Genomic DNA, 18256 nt, shown 5'->3' with positions numbered 1-18256 from the left:
TACACACACACATACACACCCCAACATCCTGTACAATACACACACCAACCACCAGGTACACACACACATACACACACCAACATCCTGTACAATACACACACCAACCAGCAGGTACACACACACATACACACCCCAACATCCTGTACAATACACACACCAACCACCAGGTACACACACACATACACACCCCAACATCCTGTACAATACACACACCAACCACCAGGTACACACACACATACACACCCCAACATCCTGTACAATACACACACCAACCACCAGGTACACACTCACAGACACACACACACACACAATCACATGGGTGCATGCGTGTATGCGAGCACACACACATACACACACAGGCATGCACACACACACACACACACACACACACACACGTGCGCGCACACACACACACACACACACACACACACACACACACACACACACACACACATATGCTTTGTATTGCTGCACTGCAGGAAAGCTGTTGCTACAGTGATTCCTGATTAGAGATCACATATAGGGTCACAGGTCACAGGTCACTGTAATAAAGGTAGATTCTGTCACCTCCTCTTTACCTCTGTTGCCATTATGCCAGTGTTTTAGTGACATTTCAGGCATGGAGCTTCTGTCTGATGATGTGTGCTAATGTGGATGAATACTGATGGAAACGACCCCAATGTGACAAATGACTTCCTCACCAAGCCAGAATTCCCCCTCCAGATCGCCGAAGCCCTTTCTGTAGTCCTGCCAGCCCCTGAAGAAGTTGATTTTCCCATCCTTTCTTCTCTGAAAGACCTGGAAAACATATGCATGCACACACATGTATACACACACATACACACATGCATGCACGCACACCCATACACACACACAGACGCCCACACACATCTCTATTTACAATCATGAGAACAAATGTGTGGATGTGATTGCTAGGCAACCCATCCTCATAACGAGGTTTTTGTGGACAGGTGTGTTTTTTCTGCAGTATAGTAAATTCTAAACAGTACCTCTCCAGTCCACTGCACACGGAAACACGCAGAAACAATTTAAGATTAAGGATCACTTGAATTGTTTTCAGAAATGTTATTTTGCCAAATTTCTTTCATGTGATATTTTTTCAGAGAGAGTAATTAAATTAGCTTAATTATGGTTACTGTGTATAGAGTAACTCCTAAAATTAAGGAAATTATATCTAGATGAAATTAGGATAAGTCAACATTCATACTGTATTAAAATCCTATTACTGTCTAATCACATGCTTGTAAGGCCTGAGCACAAGTTAATGACCCACGTTAAAGATTCAAACTCTCTGTTTACTAAATAAAAGCTGTTAGAACAGAAGCTCTGGAAAAATACTTAACAATAAAAACACAATTTCTGAAGTTTGACCAGCAAGTATGGAGAACAGTGTTGACGTAGATAAAATATCTTCAAGAAATGTCAAAGTAATTCAGTGAGGTTGGTCGATTCCATCTATTTTACTATAAAGGAAAGCGTTCTGTAAGATGAACTGTGAGAGGTGTGTCTGTCTAACAGCATACACACATCTTTTGATTTGTTGACTGTAGTTGTTTTTTGAGGATAGCTGAGCTGCATTTTGGAATTAATAACTGAAGGTCACGTGCTTTATGCTATACAGACAAACGGATGGATGGATGGACGGATGGTGTTTTGCACAGCCTCCACCCCTTACCATCCAGCCTCCACCATCAGTGTCCATGTCACAGTACACCCTGATAGGTCTGGCCTCCTTCCCATCAGGGAAGATTTCAACCACACCCGACTCCCGCACTCCATTCAGCAGCTCCTGGGAACAATCAGTGGGAAATGGGAACCGGAGAGACCCTGAGGGATGTGGGGAGAGGGAGTGAGAGAGAGGGAGAGAGGTAGAGAGATAGAGAGAGAATGTGAGAGGGCGAATAAATTAAATTCAATTGAACTGAATTGAGAGAGAGGAAAAATGCTTTAAATATTTTTATTTATTAGGAATCATATATACAGGAAAATGGCCCTCACTGATACATAATGGCAGTAATGGAACTGTATGAGGCATGGGAATATTCCATTGGATATAGGGCCATATCAGGTGCAAACAGGTTAGAGCAGTCTTAGGGATCTGGAACACACGTGTGTACAGGTTAGAGCAGTCTTAGGGATCTGGAGCACACGTGTGTACAGGTTAGAGCAGTCTTAGGGATCTGGAGCACACGTGTGTACAGGTTAGAGCAGTCTTAGGGATCTGGAGCACACGTGTGTACAGGTTAGAGCAGTCTTAGGGATCTGGAGCACACGTGTGTACAGGTTAGAGCAGTCTTAGGGATCTGGAGCACACGTGTGTACAGGTTAGAGCAGTCTTAGGGATCTGGAGCACACGTGTGTACAGGTTAGAGCAGTCTTAGGGATCTGGAGCACACGTGTGTACAGGTTAGAGCAGTCTTAGGGATCTGGAGCACACGTGTGTACAGGTTAGAGCAGTCTGAGCAGAGGAGGCATGTGGCTCTAAAGCACATGTACCTGTTGTGAACTCTGTAGAGCTGGAGGTTGTGTAGATGCCCTTTCTCTTGCCCTGCAGCCGTGCCGTGTACACCGATCCGGGATGCAGCCCAGTCAACCTCAGCTCCGTGACGCCGGGAGCAACCATCACTTCCTAAAAATTAGGAGGCTTAATTTGCAGAATGCTAATTGATTACCAGTGGTTCAATTAACTGAAACAGCATTAGCATTTCCGGTCATAATCTACAGCCAGCACTGCTGTTCATCAGTACACTGTGTCATCATTTATCATGAGTCACATTACTTACTAGTTTTCAATATAGTAATTGTTGGGATTTGTAGTCTTAGGTTCACTGCACTTATCAAACATGCCAGCCCATGCTCTGTGAGTCAGTGTCACCTTAATCTCCTGTCCTTCAGTGACATAGGTCAGATTGTAGCCCGTCACGGTGGACGCAGGTGGTTTCCACGACAAAACAGCTGTGTGCTGTGTCACCTGGCTGGCCCTCAGGTCCCGAGGCCCCTCCCCTTTTCCCCCAGGACCTATCACAAACATGGCAAACAAATGTGGAGGAGCAGTGAAGACCCATTAACAATAACACCATTAAAAACTGATCTTCCACAATAAACCTTTAGTTTTGAGCTGTAGTGATGTGGCTTGACTCTGCCAGCATTTCCTACTGATCTAGAACCTGTAGTTGCGTGTGGCACCTCTTACAGATCTGGGACCTGTATGGACTCAGTGACACCAGCACCTCCTACTGATCTAGGACCTGTATAGACTTGATAACACTAGCACCTCCTACTGATCTGGGACCTGTATAGACTTGATAACACCAGCACCTCCTACTGATCTTGGACCTGTACATGCTCGATCACACCAGCACGTCCTACTGATTTGGGACCTGTTGGAAGCTGGGCACTAACCGCTGCCAGTGATGAAGGAGGTGGTGGCTGTGCCGAAGCTCCTGAGGTCATCCAGCTGACTGCTGATGCTGACGGTGTAGCGCGTGGAGGACCTCAGACCCTGTAATTGATGCTCCACTGTGTTGCCTGACACCTTGATGGTCAGGTCAGAGCCTGGGGCTGACACACACACACACACACACACACACACACACACACACAGCTCAGAGTGAGGAACTAATTTGATTTGTTAGGCTGCAGGAAACGGGCAGCGTTTTCCTGTTTAAAGTTGAGGTCTTCAGTTTACAGTTGCCATTTTTATGCCATGTGTCTCTTAGAAACAGGACTGTTCCAAATCCAGCACTGCGAGAGCTCGGTTTATCTTAGACTTTGACCACTGATCTCAGTGCTCTTGATGATGTATAAAACTTTGGACTGAATTTTGAATTAAACTTGAAGCTTGTATATGGATGGTAGAGTTGGTGTAATGTGGTCATGTATTTTTTGTGCTAGAGAGTAGAAGGGCTGTAGCATTTTGGACTAACTGTAATCGTGCTAATGAAGATTGGCTAACCCCAAGAAGCAATGAGCTACAGTAGTCCGAATGAGATGAGACGAATGCAGGAATCACTTTTTCTAGGTCGTTGGCCAATAGTTTAATCTTGCAGATTTTGACAAAAAGTGCTTTTGACCATTTTAGATATGCTTGAGCTCCACATAAAAGATCCCTCCGAAGGTTTTTGCTTGTTTTTTTTCTGATGTAGAATGCAAGGTGAACCATTTTTCTAAAGTGGTCATTGGTCTAATTAGAAGAGCAAAATAAAATAATCTCTAATTTACTTTCATCAAGCTGTAAAAACATTATTAGCTATCCAGAATTTAGAATCCACAGGAGAATCCTATAGTCTCTTTAAAGCTAATCCATAAATATACCTCATAGGCTGATACAACTGCTTATCATCTGTTTAACAGTGAAATGGAACATTGTGTTTCTGGACAATATGGCCTAGAGGGACCCCACAGGTGACCATATAATTAGGTTAGGAGAGGCCTCTGGGTCTAAATCATACTTCTTCAGGTGAGGTTGGAAAAGATATTTAAAATATTTAGAAGCAATGCCAGTCATTAATGATGAATTAATAATACGAAAACATGGCTTAACACTTCAAAGATCTGCTTGAACAGCCCAGACAGGAGGACATCAGGGGCATAAAGTGTAGATTTCACAGGAAGACCAACCCTTCCAGGAAGGAAAGAGAGACTGGCTTAAATGGTTAAATCAAAATAAAAGTACTATGATGAAAACTTTAAACTAGAAAATGCACTGAGGTACATTCCTTTAAGCATTTTTACATCAACAAGCAATGAGTGGTTTACAAAACTGTAGTCACAAAATGTACATTTTCCCTGGTGCATTTCCTTCATGCCTGTTTCATCTTGTGTCACATGTATCTTGTGACATTGTGGCATTTCTCCAGCACATGTGCCGTGGGAAAAAGTTGCATTGATGCACAATGTGGATGTCTGCATTTTAGTGTGCAACTCACCTTCCTCAGAACCATAAACAATTACGTACTGGTCAACTGTTGCCAGGGCTGGTCTCCATAACAACAGGGCTTTCGTATCAGTGACGTTTATGACGCTAAGGTCAGTTGGTGGATCGGGCACTGAGATGGAGGAGAGGGGAGAAGAGTGAGCTCAGATGCGGGGAGTACACTCGAAACACCCACAGGAAATGACACTTGGCAGAAGTTCATTTTAAAACTTCAATATGAATATGGCCTAATAGCAGAGCCCTTTGAGTTATAATACAGCTGGGCTTCTCCAGTTACTGCACCTGCTAGATCTATTATGAGCATTGGTGCAATTGACCTTTTGAAACGTAAGCTTAAAAGGAAAGAGGGAAAGAATACAGTTCCCTAGCAATGAATCAAAACTGCATTTGGATAATAATAGTAAAATAGCAATGAAAATGAATAACAATTAAGCAGAAATTAAAAAGAGAAGACATGACTAGAAGCAGGAAATCTACCTGCCATGCAGTCTTACATGTGGTTACGACGTCCCTGATTGGGTCGCTCTCGTCCAGCCCATGCACAGATATCACGCTGACCTCATATGAGGAACCGGGCGACAGCTGAGAAAGAGCCAGACTGGAGTTGGCAGAATTTACTGCCTTGGAAACGGGCTCTCCTACAACCACATCGTGTTAGCATTAGAAAGACATGAGCCTCATCTAATTAATGAGATATGACACTTGCTGTATGACCAGTCTTACCATCCTTTGTGTGCATGTATGTGACCTTAAACCCTGACACAGGACTCCGGGGCCTGGTCCAGGAGACGGTGAGAGAGCCCTCAGAAAGCTCAGTAAAGGCAAGCTTTGAGGGAGGCTCGGGTCCTGGGGACAGGTCACACACAGACACATGACGGCAAGGAAAAACAGATGGACATGAAAAACAAAGAAAGAGAGACAAAGAAAAAAATAAAGACGAGAAAAGGAGAGAAGATGTTTAAAGGATAGAAACGTAAACAAATGTTGGGTATAGGAATTTGTATTAAAAGAAAACCTTTAAACCTTTAAAAACTGATAGATTTGTGAGAAAAAGACAAACATGATCAATAGCACATTTTATTCAACTCTAACCATAAAGATTTAATAATTTCAGCTGCATTCCAACTCTCATCTCTTAATGTTGTCTGATATCGACTTACTGGTTACTATTAGTGCACATACAGCTCACATACTTGTGTATATATGTGCAACCCAAACATATATACAGTATATACAGCAGAGCATATACAATTCTGAGACCCACATGAACGTTGTGTTAATAGAGAACACTGATCCTGGACAAGTGAGAGAGAGATCAAACATGAGACTGTAGCGATGATGTTGACCTTTTGATCCTGGGAGGAAGAAAGACAAACACAGAGAGTAGGTGAAGGGTCAGAGGAGGTAGTTGTGTAAACAGGAGTTAAATCATCTGGTAATAGCTCACGGTTGCTTTGGCTAGCAGGTCATTCCCAGGAAATGTGTGCTAATTGGATTGTTAATTACAATCTTAAAATGTACATCATCAGATGTGCACCAGCTAACTAACACCTAAAAGTATACATCAGCTATTGTGAAGGTCTAATACTAGAGGACAAGTAGAAGCTCTAAACCATCACACTTGGGCATCACGTACTGGGAGCATTTGCAACTATGTGTTCACTCAAATGGAAAATAATTACTCACTTATCAGCAAGTTCTAGTTAAAACACCTGCCAATGTCACTGTGTATATACGCCAGGCCACAGCTCTGAACATCCTTTCCCTCAAGGTTACATCATGCATGTCATTTTGTCCAGATCATGTTTTGCAGTTATTCCTAACCTCAGCATTTGGGAGCTCTTAAAGATGACCATGGTCTCACCCTGACTTTTGAGTTTTGATGAATGATGACAGTAGTCAGTGAAGATGGCTTACTGTAAATGTACCCTGGGAAAAAGATCAATGTAGCCAAGTGTGCTAATGGATATGATAGCTATTTGAATTGATGTGACATAACACCATGGCATCTGTTTACATAGGTCTTATGAATACTACAGCTATATCCAGTGTCTATTGTAGAGGGGATAAGAAATCAACAGGTAATGAAAGTCTTACAAAATACAAACTCATCCATCTGTTCAGGGCTTATGATCAATAAACAAATGTCAAAAGAAAAAGATCAAATTAATATGTTAGTTATGCACCAATACCTAATACTTAGTAAGACACTGTAATGTAAGCAAACCAGTAAAGTATAATTATAGGCTGATATTCACGACACATCTATACATGACACGTGAATGTGATTGGACACACTGGTGTACAAAATACAAAAAAACAGGCTAATGTCATAATGGCCTTGTGAGGACCCAGAAACCCAGACCAAAACCGCAGGGCCGGACCATCTGCTAGGCTTCCCCTGTTTTATTCAGTCTCTTATGGATGAAAATGTTAACCATACAATGTTTGAATTAAGCTGTACAGAGTGGCCAGTGTTTCGTAAGATTTCCGATGTAGCCATTTATGGCTAAATTTGAAACACTGCTCACTTTGTGCAATAAAGCAAATCCCTTTTAGCACTTCAGTCCCTGACAAAAATTGCGGGCCGAGTCAAAGGACGTCAACTGCATCTTAAAATCTGATCTATAATGACCTTATCTAGCAGATGCATTTTGATTGTCTAGTTCAGTGTATTGCACATTTAGTTTTGAATTTCTGCACTACTATTTATTAAATTTTACTATATATATATATATATATATATAAACTTTATTAATATATAAATAAATAAATAGTTTTATGTAACAACCTCTTTTTTGCAAAAAAATTTGCAAAAACATTCCTGAGGTGAAAGATCTTGGATTTAATAAGATTTATTATTTAAATCTTCTATGTCCATGTAAAGCAATTTGAATTTCCACTGTGTATAAAAAGTCCTATACAAATAAAATTTCTTTGCCCTTCAAATGAGTTTATTCTCCAGTGAGGTCTAATAGTATGCCCCATTACTGATCAAGTACGTGTGTTTTGGGTTTTTTTTTTTGTTCCTGTTCCACCAAGGTGTCTGCACAAACACAGGGTTAGCTTCAAAGGCCTATGTTACACATAGGAATTTTATTTAAAAAAAACTCACTCATTCTGTGAGTTTTAATCAAAGCCTTAGAGGAGTCCTCATATGACAGCTCTGATTACAAGCCTTTGCTGGTAGAAGGTGCACAGTGAATAACACAGAAAGCAACACGGTGTTTAAAAGCTGAACACTGACACAGTGTAATACACACACACACACACACACACACACACAAACACAACTAACAAGCAACTGGAACTTGGATGCATCTTGGCTATTTGAATTTAAATTTTTTTATATATGTAACACCTTAAGTGTGTCACTTTCTGTTCTGAGTACCTGTGCTGATGATGAAGTGGTGAATATTGGATTGTAATCCAGGACCCTTCCCAAAAAGGGACACGGAGTAGGCAGTCTGTGGGATGAGGTTTGTGACCGGAAATGAGTGAGCGGACCCGGGAAGCACCATCGTTAAATTGTTTATAAGTCCCCCATCACTGCTGTTTCTTCTCATGATGTGTGAATCAGAAGGACTCCACAGATCTTTTGCTTGATCTTCACCTGCATGGTCTTTCTCTGGGTCTGTATGCTCCAGAACTTTCCCCTTGTTCCTGTCATCACCCATGTTTATATCTTCATCCTGCGTGAGACCCTCTTCATCCTTGCTTCTCAGCTCCACCTGCCCTGACCTTTTTCCACCAGCCTCTGTTATGCTGATAATTACATTTTTGAACATTCCTATTGGTGCACCCCATATAACAATAAACCCTTTCGATGTCACATTCTGAACTGCAATATGATCAATACCATCTTCTGAACCCCCTGAAAAAACTAATTTTTGAGTATTTTTACCTCTAGCCTTGTCTGTTGATGGGGCAACTTTAGAATCTTTGCTTGTATCTGTTTCTGTTAAGAGAGGCATGTTAGAATCTTTACTTGAGTCTTTGTCTATTGAGAGTCCAGGTTTAGAGACTTTGCTTGAGTCTTTGCTTGTAAAAACATCTGCTTTGGACCCTTTGTCAGCTTTTGAGTCTTTACTTCCTATTGGGCCCACATATATGTTGGTGCTGTTTGGCTTTATTTGGGTCCTGAGTCTTGGTGGGAGTCTTAAAATTGTTCCATTTTTCCTTCTCATTGTGATTGCTGGACTAAGATTTAGGTTTGTGTTGTCAAGTTTAGGTTCTGCTTGGTGATGTGTAATGCCAGCACTGCTGCTGAGTATGTTTGTAACCCTGGGCAGAATGCCATTAATGTAATTTTCTGGACCTCCAATAACACCATCGGTGTTGGTTCTTTCTGCTGATAGAATAACATCAGAATCTTTGTCTTTGGCTGTCAGGGGATCAGTTTTAGATTCTTTATTTGCATTATTTTCTGCTGCCAGACCAGCTTTGGGGGCCAATTTGCCATTAGTATCATGCTCCCTCTCTTTTGGGCCTCTGTGAATGATAGCATTTGGCTGTATTTGTGTGCGAAGCCTAGGTGGGAGTCTGATGATTGTACCATTTTTCCTTCTCACTGTAAATGTTGAACTCCGATTGGGACTCGGGCCATTTTGGTGGCCACTGATACTTTCAGGTTGCACTTGTTGATGAGTCATAGTAGCAGTACTGCTGAGTGTGTTTGTGATCCTGGACAAAATGTGATCAGTGTCCTCTTCAAAACCCCTACCAACAGCTTGGAATGTACCATTGGTGTTGGTCTTCTCTGTTAGCAAAATCACTTCAGGATCATTATCTTTATCTGTTGGGAATCCAATTTTTGACATGTTTCTTACATCTTTTTCTGTTATGAGACCAATTTGGGAGTGTTTATTGGTGGAGTTTGGCTGTTTTTGAGTATGAAATCTAGGTGGGAGTCTGATGACTGTGCCATTTTTCTTTCTCACTGTAAATGTTGGCCCATTTAAGCCAGGGTTGTTAATTTGGGGTTTTTCTTGGTGAGGAGGAATTGTTTTACTAGCACTGATGTTGTCTGTGATTGTGACTGTGGGTGAGGTTGGCCTGAGTACCCGAATCCTAAAGGACTTCCGGGGAATCTTCGAAAGAGGCCCGGTCTGGTTTTGAAATGGACGAATATTACGTTGGTTGGGGAATTTGCCCCTAAATGGCATGCGACGGAATGGTGGTACTTTCCTGTCTTTTGTCTCCATGTGTTCAGTCTCAAGCATTCCTTTTTTATTTCCTCCCTTCATCTTCTCTGTACTGCTCACTGTCACTGGTATTGTGGTTGAGGTAGGAGGAGTACTGACTTTTTGGACAGATGTAGTGAGTGAGCCTTGATCATCAGGCTGGGATACTCTGGAGATCCCCACTTCCTGCTCTATGGTTTGATTTCCTGCAAATGGGTGTGGAAAGTGAACATTTTTATTTGGATGTTTATCTGTGGATATATGAGACATTACAGAGGGAATACGTCTAGAAGGGTGTCTGCCTTTTATTATGTGAACTGATGAACTGGGTGACTTTGACCTATCAGAAAATCCTTGTCTGAGAGATGGGGACATGTGGAAAGAGGTTCTTGTTGGGTGTCTGTGTTTTAACACCTGATCATTATTTGTATGTTGGTTCGCTGTTACTGATGGAACCAGAACAGGTTTAGCATGAAGGGTGGGCAGAGGAGGAGAGGGTGATGTCATGTATGCAGGTTGATGAACATGTGGAAGGCTTGCCCCAGACTCCTCTTCCTGTATGCTAACATGTACAGGGTGCTGAGAAAATATCTTTGTTGCATGGCTTGTTGGCAAACGTGTGATTCCTATTCCACCAGCCTCTTTCTTTTCCTCACCTATTGCTTCTTCTTGCTTCTCCAAAATCTCATGTAAGCTTGGGTTTTGTTTGTTCTTTTCACCATGGAGCTTAGTTCCTTCTTCATTTAGTGGTGTGACATCATTAGTAACGCCGTCAGGCCTGCCTGTGAGAGCCTTATGCAGGATTTCATTTCCGTTGATGTGACTGACCATGACTGTAATGTTTTTAGTCAGTGCTTTCCCATTCACTGTCCTATTTAAGAGTATTTTCCTGTGCCCTACCAAGACCTTTCTGACACATTTTGTCCCATTGATGTAGGAAGTGAGGTTTTTCTCACTTGTAATTGTGGATGCCAAAGGTTCCTCAGTTTGCTCAGAGATGTTTCTGTAAAGCTCTGGATCGCTTGCTAAAACTGCTTTTTCCTCAGAAATGTTGAATGGCTGAGAACCCAAAGTGCTGTTCTTTAGAACCCGTCCCTCTGGTTTCATTTTATAATGATCTGTTTGGACCCTACGATGACTTCCATTCACTGATGCTTTAGAAGCTGGCTCTTGATTGGTCTCTTTCAAGGTCATTGCCACTATACTATCCATGGTCATAGGAGCCTGCACTCCTGAGCCAACACTTGGTGTCTTTGTTCTTGGCCACTCAGCCGAGAACCTTTCCATTAACATTTTTGAAGGAACATGAGTGAACATCCCCCGCCTGCTGCCTGGCCTTGTGCCATTGAACTGCATTGCAATATTTGGTCTTCTTATCGTGTCTGGTCGACTGCCAGGTCTGAGTAAGACCTTGTCCTTTCCATTAAGTGTTGGTCTTCCTTGCCTTGGCATGTATAAACTGGGTTTTCTGAAACCCTCAGATGTTTCCAGATACTTCCTCTGTCCTGTTTTTCCTTCACCCTGATTCTTTACCAATAGAATAGTGCTATTTGGTTTTGTTTCGTGAGTCTTGCCATCACTGTGGTCTGTTCCCAGTTCTATCGGCATGGTCACAGTTTTCTCAGTCATCCTGGGTAGCATCTTTGTGGGAGTTCCTAAATGCATGAATAAAGTTTGCAAATTGGTATCAATCTCATTAACGTGTTGCTCTTTCCTAGATGAGCCAGCCAGAATGAGAAAAGCTCTGGAGACTGAACTGCAAAGTTAAGGCATTAAGAATTAGTGCCCACAATTAAACAAGTTATGCATTTCATTTATTGCCTCATTAATTTTTTATCATACCCAACGCCTCCATCGAGGCTTGCATTCATATTAACCCTGTGACATCACCAGTCACTGACACACACCTCTACTGCCTTTCTAGAGAGAATTGAAAACAAAGATTAGCTGTGAAAAATAGGACAGGGTAAGGAAATCAGGTGCTCCTCATTAAAGACTGTCTATCCACTGAGATGGAAAATAAAGTGAGTCATCACTGCAAAGCGGAGGAGACGGGAAAATATTATCATTCCATTGTGTGGGAGACCAGCCCTGCTCCTGATGGGTTCAGTTCATTTGTAAAGAACCATTTGCCTGTCCCTGTTTGGATCTCATTTCTAGTAGTTCGTTTTCAGTACAGAAAGCTCATTTTAGGATGCCCAGCCTTTCCATGACGGCATACTGAGAAACAAGATATCTTAGCTGGACTTTTGGCAAAGGTCTTCATCGTGCAGGATGCAGTTTGCTACCCTATTCATCCACTGGACATTCCTGCTTTTTGGAAGAGGTTGAACACCTAAATGAGAAATTTGTCACCCAGGACTAGGGCTGGCCTCATCCTCAGGTACCGAACCTGATCAGAGGAGATTTCCTTCTGAATCCAAGAAATCTTTTTTTTATTATTATTATTTTTAAAATGTATTTCTTTTGCACTACTTTTCATATGGATAAGCTCAGTACAGAGCAACACTACTTAACACTACTTTATGATCATTTTGCACCAATGATAATACAAAACGTCCTGGGTGTATATGCAGTGATGATGACAGGTCATTTAGATTGAACTAGGTTCCCTTGTAATCTGTAGGATTAAAATAAATGTTTAGAAACATTCAAACTGAAATCCAGCAGCAAACTCCATAATGTCTATAAGAAAGAAAAGTGTTATAAAAAGCCCTGATTGCCATCTCCAAGAGCAATCCCACAGGAACCTCTAATTATGAATTAGAATGAATTAGAAATTAACATTTTAAGTGTTACAATGCAACGTACCAGGAATGGCCTGCACGGTCACAGGCAGGCTCTGTGTGCCATCTCTTTCTGCCACCAGAGAGATGTCATATAACCGCCCAGGTTCCAGCAAGACAACCTGTGCCGAGTTTCTCTCAGACGGCAACCTAATTTCCTGAGGTGTTCTGTTAGATCCATCTGTCTGATTGGGTGAAACGAATAGGAGATATCTGTCAATCTCCCCTTGTGCTTGCTCCCATTGGATGATGACAGATGATGTGCTTGTCTTCACGACTTGAAGGTTTTTGGGGCCAGACATCACTGAGAAAGAAACATAGTACGTTAATGTAGAAGGCTTGATAAAAGGCTGGAGAGAGTTAAGTTAAATTAGTTAATCTTATGGTGAAAATACAATAGTATTAGTGAAAATCAAAAATGACGGTTGGTCTTACAGGCCAAACATGCAATTCTAAATTCTCATTTAGCTAACATGAGTCTGAGGTGTCTGATAACAGAAAATGTCAAGTGAATTCTTATTTCACAGTCAATATTTTTCTTATTCAACTAAAAAATCCTGCTTTTTGACATATCTTAATTGTTAATAATGTCTGCATTATCTTTCCTTGCAGTTCTTTTATTTATATCCAATATATTATTCCTGATTGCTGTAGTCAAATGTCAGCTTTAGTGTTAAAAGGATTAAGAGTGTTAGTTTAGTTTAGTGTAAAGGGTATAAATGGAGCTTCTTGGAAGAACTCACAGGTTTGGAAGTCTGCCTGACTCACAGCACCCATCTTGTCATCTTTTTCTCCCGTGATAGTGACAGTGTACTGCTGCCCATTGGCCAAGCCCAGCTGCGTGTACGAGCTCAGCCTGCCGCTTACTGCAGTGGCGATCTTCTGATCGCTCTCCTTCTGTAAGGCACACGGTGCTTGCGTTCAGTGTGGGGCGACGAACAAAAACGTGTTTACATCATCCTGTTATATAATTCTCCTCTCTGTGTATCCTGTACAACAGACTGCAATACACAAAGGCATTTTTAAAAAAGGGAACTGTGTCAGGCAGTTCTGTGAAATGAATTGTGCGTGTCACTTGGAAAATGCTCGTGCTGTGTTAACACTGTCTTGTCAACAGGCAGATTCTCGAGCCAGACGTTATGCCTTTCGTCTCTGAGATGTTTGTTAAACATCTGACTGGACAACACAAAACGAGTGGAGGAAAACCCTCATTCACAGACCACAGAGGATCACACTAACACACTCAGTAACTATGCTGCTGACTGCAGAGCCTGTGGGAACTGTGGGGCTATGCCATAGGAAAGACCAGTCCCATGTCTGGATGCAGTTTTTGTATGATGGGCGTCTCTCACTAAATAGCTGCATAAATCCATGCGCTAAACCTAAGGCACGCATTCCATTGCTCCTACTCTAATAACGGATTAATGTCATTAGATGCTAAATTAGAATGGAAAACTAATATAACCTTGGAGGCTCTGGTAGTAAATTCTGCCAGTTCTTTCCACGTTGTATTATTGCGTCCAATATGACACCCTGCTTTGAATCTCCTACACCTCAGAGTTCTAGAAAGCCTGCCAACAGTTTTACCAGCGACTTACAGTAAGAGTAATATAGCACAAAAGCAGGTAGCAGGTTTTTAGTTTAAACTCAGAAATTAGAAAGTCCATGCCTCCAATCTATTATTTTGAAGCCATACATTTGGTTTAAATTCCCTGCTCCAACGTGGGGGTGTTGCACTGGTCTGGTTCTGCATCTAGACTGTGGGACGGAGGTGCTGCTGGCCATTGCAGAGCAGACAGAGCATAGAGTCTGCATGCAGCACACTACACCCTTGCTCCTCCTCTCTCCTCATACTCCAGCACGGAATAATGAGAATGGTTTTTTGTCTTCATTTTTACTTTTCTCCCCATTTCTCCCTCTTCCTCTGTCTCCTTCTGTCAATCGCTGCGTCTCACTATGTCCCAGTCCTTCTGTGTGTTGTCGCTGCTCAACTATGATGTCATCCATCTGGCCACGATGATGTTTTTCAGGATGTTTTTACCTCTCCTAGCAACAAGCATCCCACATCTGTATCTCTTCCTCTCTGTCCAATTACACTTGCTTCTCCCTCTTTCTCGGTCTCTCTCTCTCTCTCTCTGCATCTTGTCGTCTCATTTTCTCTTTCTTTTTCATAACATTCCTGCTCATCTGCTGTGGCTTGTTTACTGGAATCTTTCTCTCCTGTGTCCTGCCTTCTTCCATGCTCTCATTTCACACTCACCCCGTCATAGTTGTGGCTGAGGTAATAAAATGGGTCTTTGGGGTTTTCTCCTCTTTTGGTAACTCATTCCTTCTTCCTCTTTTGCTGAATGTATTAGCGATTATTTTATAGTTGCTTTGTTTGTGAACTTCTGGACAATGTCCTGGAGAGTAATGTTATTCCCAAACATCACTCCCTCTCTCACTCCCTCGCTTTCTCTTCTCTCTCCCTCTCTCACTCCCTCTCTCTTCTCTCTATACACAAAGACTTTTCCCTCCCAAATGCACCACTCTGCAGTATTCCCATTCACATTCATTCACTGTACTGAAGAGACCTCAGACCCCTGGAAGTACATCTGTACAGAATCAGATTTTTGTGTGCTCAGATACTGCAAGATGACAAAAGGTTAAATGTCACCGATAGGGAAAAATACTTTCCTTCAAAATGTCATAGTGTGGAAAGCTTGAATAATCTGCCCTAGAAGCACAGGCCTTCACTTTGTGAGCAATATAAAAAGACACATCACTATATGCATCCAGTGCACATGCCAGAACCAGAGTTGGAAGTGTGAGAAGGAGCTGATCCTGTGTCAAATGTGCCCCTCCCATCTCATAACGAATATATTAGCATATTCATTATGATTCCCAGGCCAGCACCTACCTGGGGAGAAAAGCTTTACACATCAAATGAAATCGTTTATGAAAACTTGTGGCACTGGTTTTTAATTGGTCGAAGTAAGCAGACCACTCACTTCCTTTTCCTGAATGTCTTCGATAAGAGGAAAAGAAGAGAAAAATAAATCATTATGTAATGAGAGAATAACTATTTTTCTTCTCTTTTTCTGGTGTGGTGTTCTATTGAATGACTGTTATTACATTTGAAGGCACCAGGGTTAAGTGGGGAGACATCACCAGAGGCTTGATGCCAATGGGACATGGCAAAGTAGCACCTATTCCAGGAAACTCCACTGACCGTCTGCCCACGGAGAATCACTAGGGGGATTTGAGGGAACTGAGACTGTATTTCAAAAAGTCAGTCATTCTTCCAGCAAATGAGACGTGCTCAGATGGGATCTAGAATTTGAACACCACCTAGATTAGGTATTTTAGGAGCTGTAATATAGCACGTTTGGACATGTTGGTGCATCCTTGGTAACTAGGACATCCCTTGTCTCTATGAACTACAAGGTCTCCAATCCAGTGCAGCTGTTCCCTTCTCCACAGATGACCCGTGATCCAGACTGGATTGGCCATAATCTAGGAACAAGCAGGTTTAAGAGGTATAGATTTGTTTAGCAGGCCAGAAATGAGTTCCAGCATCTGTGGTCACAGTGGTTCCTGTGTTATCTCCAGGTCTGATTCTACATGCCTCTGCTCTGATTTCACCCTCTACAACTTGCATCTGTGAAGGGACTATGACTGTTCGGCTGGGTAGGGCTCAGCTGAACCCACATCTAAACACTGGATAAGCAACGATTGTGCTATATATACTATATGTCTGATCAGTCTGATGAAAGTAATCTCATACAGAACAGATAAGAGTAATCAGTGTCATTCCTAAGTAGTAAATAGTACTAAATAGCATTTAATAGTGACAGTGGGTCTAACATACTTGTACAGTGCTAAATGAATTAATTACTGTCATAAGGTTTGCGTGTGTCTGTGTGTAAGGTTTGTGTGATTCATTAGAACCTCCAAGCCACATGATGTCCCTGTTCCAGAATGCAGTGTAAAGCTCAGGATGAGCCCTTACACACCGTCATAATTACAAACATACATACTAGCAGCCTGCGTAAGGTGAAGGTCTGAGAAATCATTTTATATGACTTCAAGTGTTTGATAATCAGTCACTTTGATAATAAATTTCAGAATAAAGATAAAAATATATTGATTTATTGTTTTCAGTTCACACTAGAATTTCATTACATGGCACTGATTCTATGAAAAGAATAATTTGATGTCATTCCCTTAATAGAGAGGCTGCATATCACTTTATGGTCAAATGTGCCATTTTATGTAACGTGTCCTCTGGTCAACATCAAGAGCTTGTATTTGCTCCTGCCAACTGTCATTAATCAGCCTGTGAAAAGTCTGCTGCAAATGTACTTTGTAGCGAGCAGTCTGTATTTCAGGCGATTTACAGGCTTCACCACACTCGCCCAGTGTGTTCTCATGACCCACTGATTAGTCGTACTCACTCAGACTGCTTTTTCGCTATAAGTCCATCGAGGACTATAGAGATTAATAACAAAGACAAGAGGAAGGCGGCTGCGCTTTAGGCATTAGGGGTTGGGAGGTTCCTTACCACAGCACACTGCTGCCTTTCCGGGAGTTCCATCCCACGACACTGCCGTCTTCCTGGTCGGACTTTGTGAGCCCAATCAATCCGATTTTCCTTGCCTTTGTTTATTTTCTCATGCCACAAAGTCATATTTAAATAAAAACATTTGTGGGCTTGTCCGTGTGTTATGTAGCATCTGTAGGTCAAAGCCAAACAGGAAGTTGCAGTGTTTGGAAAGTTTCTCCTTCTTTTGGAGATGGTGAAGTTGGAAGTGACAGGTGCCATTTTTAATCACTGCTCAGGTTAAAATGTATATGCACCCTGGGATGGATTGGTCTTTCTTGTGTAGATAACATGGTATATAGTTTCGCACAGGTTTGAAAAACTCAGAACTCTGCATTACTGGACAGAGTGAAAGTGCAAAGTGCCTTACTAATAAAGCCTAAATCTGTGCTCCTGCTCATCTGGATGTGATGCCTGAGCAGAGCACTAAGACACAGTCCACATGGGCCTGAACTGTATCGTCCTGAGCCAGCAAAGGAAGCTTCCAGGTTGAACTGTGTTTTGTCCAGTCCAGCTCCTGAGAGAAGATTCCTGGCTCATCACTGGAACTCTGCCGTGACTTCACGCTTCACTGCCAGAGAGAGTACTGGCACTGTCACTCACTACGTACTAAATCAGAGTTTTTTAGGCCGATATCAAAAGCAATTGACTGGTTTTTCCATTGCTGGATTTCTCTGCCTCTCGAATAAACATACCCTTCCGTGTCCCGTATGTGAGGCATAGACTGGCAAAAACAATCAGTTTTTGG

At 42.0% G+C, this 18256-nt stretch overlaps 1 protein-coding gene across 4 annotated transcripts in view; it reads right to left on the bottom strand.

The window, feature by feature from the left end:
* Positions 1-18256, bottom strand: part of LOC113583830 (tenascin-X) — a 32662-nt gene that overhangs the window by 5879 nt on the left and 8527 nt on the right. The window contains exons 5-15 of one of the 4 annotated variants that reach the window (XM_027020402.2): positions 13670-13823; positions 12952-13230; positions 8349-11795; positions 5681-5803; positions 5452-5595; positions 4950-5069; positions 3424-3582; positions 2897-3039; positions 2518-2650; positions 1697-1848; positions 702-798 (exon numbers count right to left, since the gene is read on the bottom strand). In XM_027020402.2, coding sequence (XP_026876203.2) covers positions 702-798; positions 1697-1848; positions 2518-2650; positions 2897-3039; positions 3424-3582; positions 4950-5069; positions 5452-5595; positions 5681-5803; positions 8349-11795; positions 12952-13230; positions 13670-13823 — 4951 coding nt within the window. Of the gene's footprint in view, positions 1-701; positions 799-1696; positions 1849-2517; positions 2651-2896; positions 3040-3423; positions 3583-4945; positions 5070-5434; positions 5596-5680; positions 5804-8348; positions 11796-12951; positions 13231-13669; positions 13824-18256 lie in introns of those variants that run through there. The other 3 variants (XM_027020403.2, XM_027020405.2, XM_027020404.2) reach the window with 3 other exon arrangements.

Source organism: Electrophorus electricus, chromosome 2, assembly GCF_013358815.1.
Source record: "Electrophorus electricus isolate fEleEle1 chromosome 2, fEleEle1.pri, whole genome shotgun sequence".
Taxonomy (NCBI): Eukaryota; Metazoa; Chordata; class Actinopteri; order Gymnotiformes; family Gymnotidae; genus Electrophorus; species Electrophorus electricus.
The sequence above is the reverse complement of the archived record's forward strand: the minus strand, read 5'-3'. Positions and strand labels throughout refer to the sequence as shown.